The sequence below is a fragment of the Haliotis cracherodii genome, unplaced genomic scaffold, assembly GCF_022045235.1.
Source record: "Haliotis cracherodii isolate W230 unplaced genomic scaffold, xgHalCrac1.p SCAF_1, whole genome shotgun sequence".
NCBI classification, from domain to species: Eukaryota; Metazoa; Mollusca; class Gastropoda; order Lepetellida; family Haliotidae; genus Haliotis; species Haliotis cracherodii.
Window position 1 is genome coordinate 68,949,840 of NW_027266264.1, and position 10,995 is coordinate 68,960,834.

At 40.7% G+C, this 10,995-nt stretch overlaps 1 protein-coding gene across 1 annotated transcript; it reads left to right on the top strand.

Moving 5' to 3' along the window:
• The first annotated feature begins 560 nt into the window (after positions 1 to 560).
• LOC139467868 (cadherin-99C-like) lies at positions 561 to 9,330 on the top strand. Its single transcript, XM_071249384.1, has 9 exons — positions 561 to 768; positions 2,215 to 2,407; positions 2,752 to 2,919; positions 3,270 to 3,419; positions 4,168 to 4,296; positions 4,615 to 4,788; positions 5,567 to 5,763; positions 6,645 to 6,925; positions 7,579 to 9,330. The coding sequence occupies exons 1-9, from the start codon at positions 676 to 678 to the stop codon at positions 8,015 to 8,017; spliced, it is 1,824 nt and encodes a 607-aa protein (XP_071105485.1). The 5' UTR covers positions 561 to 675; the 3' UTR covers positions 8,018 to 9,330.
• Positions 9,331 to 10,995: the final 1,665 nt, after the last annotated feature.

Consider the following 10,995-nt stretch of genomic DNA (forward strand, 5'->3'; position numbering starts at 1 on the left):
ACGGATTATACCATTCTGTACTATGCTTATTTTTTGTTTAACTCCTTCGGATTCCAAGCTAACCCAAGCCAAGCGGAGTTGTGGTCTAGCTCGGTGACTTGGCTGGCTCATTTAGTGTCTCTATGCTATGATGGCGTGGACCACTGATCACAATTGCAGTCACTGGGCTGTCTGAAGACCCAAGTCTGGTCCCGACTCGAGATACAGGTTGTCGTTATACAGCTGGAATAACTTCGACTGTGACGTTATTTACAATTCATTTATTCACTCACTCACACGTTTAAGACACGTCTGTTTACAAGCGTCTTTTAACTCGTGCGAAGACATCAACATGTGGCAATGTGCCTCCACAAAAGAACTTTCAATACACTGTCAATCGGTATAAGTCCCTTTCAACCACTTATCTATTGAACACATTACAGATACTGGAAGATGACGTACACATAGAGACAACGAAATGTATACACGCCACTTGGCTTTCATATATTCAGTCAGAGTGACCTGTTTGTATATATATGAATTGCCATTGTACCTTTCGTGCACTTGGGCCGATGAAAGAAATAGTCTGGCGATAGTTCAGGAAGATTAGCGATCGTATGACTTACTGCCCGCAATACTAATACTGGTAGTTACCATTGTAACGACATCATCAACGAATTAAGAGATGTCAGTTATATGACAGCGTCAACACGGACCCATATGGAGGGCGTTGGACATGTTTTCGCAGTTTTCCTTCTTCTCTTGAAGAACCCAGCATCCTCTATACTGGTGAGTCTCCATCGTTCATTCTCTGGTTGCCGCTTCCCTTCTTGGTTGTTATGCGTGTTGCCTGATCTTGGTCTGTTCCACTCACTCACTCACTCACTCTATTTGGGCCTTCTCCATAGCATCTTCCCGAGACAAGGGAGTTTACAGACCAGTTTCCACCCTTGGCGAACTAAGCTGCAATTATGGAGTTATATTTTGGCTGGACTAACGTGTCTATGCATAGTCCAATCAAAATCGCGTGACGAAATAGACTTACGGTTTGTAAACATCATGGATTTCAACGTGCAGGATTTGCAAAAGATGTGTACTGGGCGTCAACAGATATTTTGCAGATGTTTTTTTATCAAGGTGCTCATGATATTTCATGCACTTAAATACAGTAAATATCTTGATCATCGATCTGATCGTCTTGACTGGGCGCCGCCATTTTGTTTGAAGCAGATGTTAGTTATATGATAGATGGAATCTTATCATTCAAGCCTAATTCGGCAAAGGTGGAAACTGGACCTTTACAGTCAGTGAACGTCCTTGCCAGGGGAAGATGTCCTCATCGTGATAATGCTGTAGTATTGCCACTCATTAGCTCAGGTTGCTATATGCAAATATTTATTAGTATACTCTTTGCACCTACGATGCTATAATTGATATCAACTTTGGATATTCATGGAGCTTTATTTGAACTGAAATACAAGATGGAGCAATGATTGAATGTTGGTCTGAATGTCAACTGTTAAATACCCAGATGGATATGACGGTAGATGTATTGAGGATCAGTCTCATAAAGGGACGTTACTCAGTTGCCAGATGTCACAAACGGAGATGTCACACAGCATGCAGTAGATGACCGAGGATCACTGGTCAGTTGGGCACGTGGTGATTGTCAGATAACATTACATATTCAGTCAGTCACAAAGTCAGATGTCCCATACATGTACGTTGGTTATCACAGAGAGTCAGATCAGCACATATATTCGCAGGAATAGTCACTGTAAGATCAAAGTTTTTTTAACTGTCGATAGGGATTTATATCAAACAATATTCTAGCTATGTCCCTTTCGTCATAGAAGTGTTATTCTATAGACAAGTTATCATGCAATTCTAGGTGTGACTCGTTCGTCACAGAAGTGCGATTTTACAGACAATCTATCCTGCAATAGATAATAAACAAAAATATTACACCCAAACAAACGTATAATCAAGAACTGTAGGTAGTTCAGTACCACTAAAACAAATTCCCATTCCGTTGGGATGGAGTACATGTAGCTGTAGGTGAAGGTGAAGGTCAAGGCAACACATGGGTAAGGTCAAGGTCGTGGCTGTGTATTTGTGGCTGTGAACATTATTAAGAAATTAGATGCTTCGATTCTCTCGGTGAAACAATTGTGGTATTTTGCAAAGACATATTTAAATAACACAGTGGATGGATTGGAGTACTTGTAATTTCAGCAATTCAAGACCTCCCTAACAGGAACTATCTTTGAGGGTTCCTCAACTCGTATCAATGTGGTGTGCCTGGGTTGTACAGAGGAGCCGGACGCGGGCAGGATCCTGACAGTAAGAAAAGAACAGATAACACCCCAGTTCCAGTGTGGGGGCTGTTTTGATATCTACACAAAACTTGACGCGTTGTCGGTCAACGGTAAGATGGTAGATGGTTTTGTTGTCTACATAAGGCCAAGCCAAATTGCAAAGAATTATGTTAAACATGCCGTTAAACGATGTTTTTAGTGGCTTTCAATAAGTTTTTGTTATGTCCGGTATAGAGTCTGGTTATGTAAATGTTAAATTTAAAAAGCAACTTAAACATACATTTATGATGACAGTCATGTTTCTTATTTTTTTTGCTTACCCTCATTATGTATTCTTGAAATGAATAATGTTAGGAAAGCGATAACTGAATTATTGATATCTTTCACGCCAGAAATATATATGCCTATATTGGCAACTGTATGCCACATATTTGCTTATGGCATTATATTACAGATTGGTGCATTTTCTATCTGCCGAGTCAAGGGAAACTTAACTATACGCTGGTTCAAGAATACACGATGACCGCCTCCTGCACTAATGGCGTAGACACACCCATCACAACTAGTGTGCTACTCAAAGTGTCGACAAATGAACCGCCAAGGATTGACAGTCTACAACAAAGTAACATGTCATCTAAGTTATACCGTTCACAGTAAAATTGCTCAGATTTCAAAATTTCTGAATTTGCGAATCATTGGTCTGGAGTATTACATTTGTATCACATTTGGCGTTTCCAACGTCATTCCGGGATTTCACTGTACGTGGATATTATAGGATGCACCGTAAAACGTACACAAATGTTTAATTAAACGATATATGGTGTTAGGGTCACTTAAAGACCTATATTGGAATAGGCTCATTTCTTGCAGAAATTCATGGAGCTAAATAAAAACAATATATAAATAATGTTATTTGCCATTTCATTTTATTTAAATTTACCAGGTGTTAATAACATGTAATGTGTTTTACAGCTTGTCCAACGCCAATAGACGCAAAGTTAACGAACGCTGGCGACACCATCTACAATACGCTCCATACAAGCATATCAGATCCGGATGGGGACATAACCTACTGTTCCATGACCACCATACCTCCCTCGACAAACGTTGAGATAGACCCTGGTATGTTCCGTCGTTGAGCCGTTTGCAAGGGACCGACCATTTGCTATTCTGGGGGGAGGGGAGGGGTTTGCCTGGGAACTGTGAGTCTAGAATATATTTTTGTTACAATCATCTTGCAACAATGTGTTTTTGGTGGCAGATAATTTCTATTTCTTTAGACAGCCTGAATCATAATTATTTTTTCATGCATTAGGATCGTGTATGTGACAGCAGGTGTACAGACATACACGTTACAACCGACTGGAAGAAACTCCTTGATACAAATTTGGCTGTTCTGCTTTAACCATTGCATCAAATATTGGAAACAACATTACATTATGTATCATTGTTTATTAATATTCTTCATACTATATTTCCCCAATGACTGCAAGTCTGTGCTCACCAATGGTTAATGTTGTAAGCATGTACCATCATTATTGTTGTCAGTGTTACTGTATTGGAATGTAGGTTATAACTGCCATCGCCATTGATGCTGCCACCTTCATCTATTTCATTGCTGCATTCACAATTGTCACTGATGTTGCAAGCTCCATCTGTTTCGTTGTTGCACTGAGTCTCCCTATCGTCAGTTTGTTGCAACCTTCGTCTGTTTCATTGCTACATTCACAATCGTCACTGATGTTGCAAGTTTCACCTGTTTCCTTGTTGCGCTGAACCTCACAATTGTTGCAAGCTCCATCTGCTTCACCATTGTTGCCAGCATTATTGTCACTGATGTTGCAAAACATATGTCTTATCGTTATTGTAGTTACCTGCATCATTCGAGCGAAGAAGAACCTGGAAATGGAATGTCATCCGTCCATAACCTTCCTGGTGTCAGTCAACGACGGCACCAACCCTAACGTTGGGCCTATATCGGTCACGTGTGATATCACCAGTGCGTAGCTACAAGCCTTTACAGTGTCGAGATATTATATTAAAAGCGATTGTTTCTACCAGATGTAAAACAAGCAACATGTTAAAATGCTCAAACAGAGACACCACTGTAATGACACTTAAGATGCCAGACAAATGGATAGTGTACATTCTACTACGTAAATGTCAAGTTAAGTCACATGAAGTTAGCCCTCGATGACTGCATAGTAAAAGTGAGGCAAATCTATACAATAGTTGGAAGTCGTCTATTATAAAACGTTGATCCAAAACATAATCACATGATCAAATAGATATGATTGTTTGACTCTGTACTTTATAGATTACCTCCCAGCACCGATTGATTCCAAATTGAACCGGTCAATATCTGTGAGAGAGGATCACCCCAAGGGAACTGTAATGTACACCTTTGATCCCCCAACAATCAACCCTGCAGTCACATACGCCATCATTCACGTGACCCCTCCTCAAGCCCACAGCCTGTTTTCTGTTGAAAGTAAGTGTCTTGGCCTGCATAACACAAACAGTAAGTGGTAACAGTGCTTACCAATTGGTTACAGTGCTTCCTTTAACTGTCGAGGCAGTGGGATAGCCTAGTGGTTAAAGCGTTCGCTCGTCACGCCGAATGCCCGGGTTCGATTCCCCACCTGGGTAGAATGTGTGAAACCGATTTCTGGTGTCCCCCGTATTAATATTGCTAAAAGCGGCATAAAACCATACTCAATCAGTTAATCCAGTAACTGTCAGCTAACAATGAAAGCAGCAAATGTAATATGTGTTTAAAGAATTTGCTAAAATTTCACAGTTCTAACCTCTTCTAATTAATATAAAACGTCAACGCCAGAAAATAACCAGTCTCGATTATCAACCGAAACAGATTCTATTGGGCTTTACAGCAAAACAGCTGTGAAAATTATATGAATGGATTACTTCAAATGTTAATGTTAAGATGTTTCACAATTTGAATACATAAAGTATGTCGAAATCTTTTCTTCATATAAAAGATATATTGGTTATTTAAGTTCCTACAGAATCATGCCATGATCTTGTAATGTTTTTGTTTTTTTAATTCTATTATGCAACTCAAACATCCACGAGAAAATAAGGTGATGAGATTCCATATTTTGTAGCACGCCACACCAGCTAAGTTCTGACGCTGTTCCCATAGGTTGTTACAAATCAATGCTGTATGGACAGGCCTTGTAAATCAATGAGAAACTAATTATATATAAATTCATCACAGAAATACATTTTCACGCGCTTCTGTTCACTAGACGGTCGATCATCTATAACCTTGAATGAAGAACTGGATTACGAAAACCCACTTTTCGCCGATATCTACCTCAACATATCCGCCGACAACGGCAACTGTGACTTGGTGTACCAATATCTTAACGTACGTCCCATTGAGGTCAACGAACCACCTGTTCTCAGCCCGAAAGTCTACTACCAGCAGGTCAACGAGGAATCGGTAAGAAAGACTTCAAGCTGAAACACAGATGCATAAGTCAGTTGATGAAATATACCAAAGGATTACTATCTTCTTACTGTTCCCTGTTAAATTCTGCATCTTCCATTCCAAAAAATCCAAAATCGGATTGTCCTTGTGGCATAATTATCAAACTCTGGTAGCAGCCAATAGTTTACTTCGAAGAGATTAAGGATCACGAATGTCACTATGTACTGCTATAACCTTTCTGGTAAAGGTAGTCCATTTTCGTGTAAAGTACCTTATTCTATTAAACGATTGTGTTAACACGGCTCTATCAAGAGTCCTTTACGCAAGCACAGTCTACATGCCATTTATGAATGAATGTCTGCCTATATATTCAGACAAATACAGTTTGCCCCATAAGAACATGTGCACTGAAAGAAACGCTACCTTGCAACTTATATCATTTACGTCTTCCCAAAGACAATATATAGTATATACTTCATGAACAAATACGAATTAACTTTCACTTAGTGAGTTACACTTAGTGTCAGTTCAATGGCATATTTATTTTGAGGATGGTCCAAACTGCATGAACTTTGAGCTTGAAAGGGATTTCATATAACTGTTTATACAATATATCCCTGATTGGTATCTCGAAGGATGTATGCACAGGATCACGGAGCGTGGCGCTGACAAACCGAGAAACATATTCGAGATTCGAACCCACGTTTGTAGGTTACTGGAGTGCCCAAGAGAGACAAATCTGCACGGTTAATTGCTGCTCAATTGGATGACTGGGCTACCCGTGTCCCCAATATGTGTTAATGTAGATTATTTGCATAATGTCCATGGAAATACAATTTAAAGATTATTGTTCTCAACCATAAATGGCCATACTGTTCTATATATTTGTCCAGATCTACGTGAACCCCGTCTTCCTGTGCGAGGACGAGGATCGTGGAGACAGGTGCCAGTTCAGGATTGTGGGTGGGAATGACGAGGGCAGGTTCCAGATCAACCGCGACACGGGGGAAATAACTGCTCGCTACAACATCGACAACAACGTACGAGAATTAAATTGGACCCTCATCATAGAAGCAGTTGACCTTCAGGGTTTGACGGACAACGCCACCGTCAACCTGAACATCAGAGACATCAACGACAACAGACCCTATTTTACACATGGAGGGGGAATAGCGTGAGTATATCACAGTTAACGCTCAATAATGTAGCTGTTTGACCGTGCCCCTGTGTGGTGTGGAAACATACCGTAGTTTAAGAGTTTTTCCTGAATCTTGTCAATTACATAAGCGTACCATGGATAGACCTATGTGTCAAAACGACAAGCATGGCCCCGACGGTAATAAAAGGATCGAGACTGTCCATCATGTCCCTTAAGATATTGTGTTTGTGCCAAAGCTGGGCATCTACTGACAATATATGAGCATGTGTTCATGGATCGCTATCACATAGTGCTGATACCAGGTGTTCTCGTAAAGATGAGCATATCCTGCAACATATGTCATTAACACATGCAAAGACAAGTCAGTTGGTACACTTCAAAATGAGGAATTGCATCGGGCATACTTTTTGTCATTTTCTGTCCTCCACATGTCTACTATAAAACCGTTTCAAAGGTTTACTTAGGCCTTGGATGTTGTAATCCTAATCAAACAACTTTTTTGCAGTCGTATGAGGCTCATTACAATCTTCCAAGAATATAACATTATCGATTGTACCTCAAAGTTGTGAAGTGTAGCCCACATGGCAAGAGACACCAAACAGTTGTTCATTATGAGAACGTTTATAATAAAGTTCATGTATCAAAACCATTAGCCATTTTATGTTTAGGTACACAGTGACAGAATGCACAGGCTTCGGGATACTCCCTGTCAGGTTTGCTGCATCAGATGATGACTCGGACTACAAAGGCAACAACATCATCACGTTTACCCCGGCTAGAAGCGACTGTATACAAATACACGCTGATGGTACGGTGCACCTCTTGAAGACGTTGCTGCAGCCCGAGAGTTGCGTCCTGTCCACTCGTGCTGTGGACCATGGGGAATACCCAGGACCGTTGACGTCACAAATCACTGCTACAGTCACCGTGACGTCATCAGATTGCCCTCCAACACCAGCGCCTCCGACCACCGAGTATGTGACTGAAGCGACAACAGTTACAACTGAGCCGCCGACGACGACGACGAGCACTGCCGTCAATAACAATGGCCCAGTGTTGTACCTTCTAGGCGGACCCCTTGCTCTTCTTTTGTTATACATGCTGTAGCATGTTGATTCTAACGTTAACATTCTGTGTTCAGGAATTGATTTATCGGCCACCACGAGAGCACCTTGTGTCATCCATACTTCAACTGAATTTTCTTTCTGATGTGTACTTATTTAAAATTGTCGCTTGCATTTTGTTTTGTTGAACCAATTTGTTATGACCTGTGAATTATTTGTGACAGAACTCTCTAATGTTTGTGGCTGGTTGGTTGGTTTGTTGCCGCACTGAGCAATAGTCCAGATACACGACGGCGGTCTGTAAATAATCGAATCTGGACGAGTAATTAATACCTTAATCATCGATCCACGCAATTGGGATACGATGACATGCATCAACCAAGTCAGCGAGTTTGACCAACCGCTAATGTTTGTGACAGAGGTCTGATATGTACGTGACAGAGCTCCGGTACCATTGAGCTGTATAGTCTGTTTGTGACAGAACCCTGATAAGTATATTTCAGAGCTCCGGTATCTGTTATTTGTGACAGAGTTGAATAGTCTGTTTGTGACGTAGTTCCCATTGCTTGTGACAGAGCTTAGGTATTTCAGAGCTCCGGTATCTGTTATTTATGACAGAGTTGAATGGTCTGTTTGTGACGGAGTTCCCATTGCTTGTGACAGAGCTTAGGTATTTCAGAGCTCCGGTATCTGTTATTTGTGACAGAGTTGAATGGTCTGTTTGTGACGGAGTTCCCATTGCTTGTGACAGAGCTTAGGTATTTCAGAGCTCCGGTATCTGTTATTTGTGACAGAGTTGAATGGTCTGTTTGTGACGGAGTTCCCATTGCTTGTGACAGAGCTTAGGTACCCTTGTAATAGAACTGTATGGTGACTTAATGACAGAGCACGATCATGTTTGTATCAGGGATAATGTCATGCTTTGATTTATGGTCGTGACCTTCAGACAGATAACGATGGAGTCAGAAATCCTGAAAGTAGTACTGTATTACACATGACTGAAAAAACACTACCTTTATCTTTTACCTTTTCCATGTTATGCACACATATTCATCATTTGAACTTGTTTGCGTAGCCGATCCTACTGCAGTGTGCCGTGCTGTGTTGGGCTACCGCTATATGTGTCCGCTTCCAGTCTTTATTCACATCCCACTGAACACTGTTACCATGAGTATGATACTTGGTTTGATAACCATCAAACGTCTACGACCGGTGTTCAGATGACATTACCTAGTATGACTGGATGTGCTCAGAACGTCTTACAAACCCAAATACTGTACCCACTATCACCGTTACGTTTGTGTACCATGGTGATGGAGTCTGGACATGATCGATACTTTTCAAATGAATAAAGAAGCTACAACTACCATCTCTATTCCTGTATCCAACACCGACACGAGAAGCACGCCCACGGATGTCATTCCATTCACTGTACTGATGACGTTACAATGATTTACATGATGGTTTGTTATTGTTTGTTCCAGCTATATTCCAATCGTATTATGAAAGTTGGGCAGTTCGGACAATTCGTGATTAAAACGTTCGCTCCTCATGCTAAAGTCCCTAGTTTGAGTTCCCACATGGGTACCACTATGAAGTCCATATCTGATGCCAAACGTCGTAATATTGCTGGACTTTTTTCTAAAATTGGCATCATTCACATATATAACACTGAACTTACAAAATTACAAAACTGTGCTTCGCTCCACGATGTTTTCAAGTCGTTTATGATGGTGACAATATGATGGTAAATGACTTAGTGGAAGGTGTCTGAAGCAGGTCATGTTGATACAACAGAAACGTCCTCATACTGTTCCCGCAGTGTTGTGGCAGCACTTTGTGTCTGCAGGATCCTTTACGTCATAAAAATACGGTCGATGACCACAAATGCCATTTCAATGTTTTTTTTAAATAGTGTCAATGCTTCTTAGGCTTGCTGATGGTGGTGTAGTGTAATGGTTAAAGCGTTCGCTCTTCACCTCGGAGGCCCGGGTTCGATTATCCACATGGGTACACTGTAAGAAGCCAATTTCCCGTGCCAATATTCCAGCTATATGACGACGGTCTGTAAATAATCGAGTCTGGACCAGACAATCCAGTGATTAATATCATGAGCATAGATCCAAGCAATTGGGATCGATGACATGCATCAACCAAGTCAGCGAGCCTGACCACCCGATCCCGTTAGTCGCCTTTTACGACAAGCATAGTCACCTTTTACTGCAAGCATGGGTTGCTGAATACCTGTTCTATCCCGGAATCTTCACGGGTCTGGAATCAACCACATTGACAAAACGTTTACTGTTTATAGTTTGTTGATTTACGCCACTGTCATCAATCTTCCAGTTTTATGTAAATAATCGTGTCTTGGCCAGGCCACCCAGTGGTTGATAGCATGAACGACGTGCCATGACGCCAGCAGAGTAACAGGGCAAGCAACCGGATCCATATTTTAGTTGGCTCTATCGAACAACCTTATGTACTTTGGGTTAGTTTCTGTTAATACATGTAAACTAACACGTCTGTTTAAACCAGTGACATAAATACCCGGTCCTACTTAAAAAACCTTGTTATGGACTGTTTATTGCTTTTTATATCAAACAAATATTTTAGGTAAGGAATGACAGAAATCGCCCGATCCCGTTTAAAGAGTTAACGTTTGACAATGTTTTATCTGACATATATCTCATTAAATAGCTGTGTGTTGGATTCAAATATATTTCAACACATGTTAACAAATAGCATTACACTTGACGCATCACTGAGTTACCGAGTGTTCACAGAACGCTTTCACCCCCTGCTTAGCTTCAATATATTGCCATTGACATCAACAAAAGATTCTTCAAAAGGGTGACAATAAAAATGGTCAGTCGCACACATTATCGATCTCTTGAATGTCGTCTTTGTAATTTAGTAATATAAGATATGTCTGATATATTCAACCTCCTCATTCAAACTAATCCTCATTGTCAATTCAGATACGCATATTCACTATTACTCGGCTGATCGTTTTGAAAGCAT

What these genes read in the sequence shown, in the direction of transcription:
- LOC139467868 (XM_071249384.1), top strand. Translation starts at nt 676, where the DNA reads ATGACAGCGTCAACACGGACCCATATGGAGGGCGTTGGACATGTTTTC. An exon ending in ACCCAGCATCCTCTATACTG is followed by an intron (nt 769 to 2,214) that starts GTGAGTCTCCAT and finishes TTGTAATTTCAG; the next exon opens with CAATTCAAGACCTCCCTAAC. An exon ending in AAACGTTGAGATAGACCCTG is followed by an intron (nt 3,420 to 4,167) that starts GTATGTTCCGTC and finishes TCGTTATTGTAG; the next exon opens with TTACCTGCATCATTCGAGCG.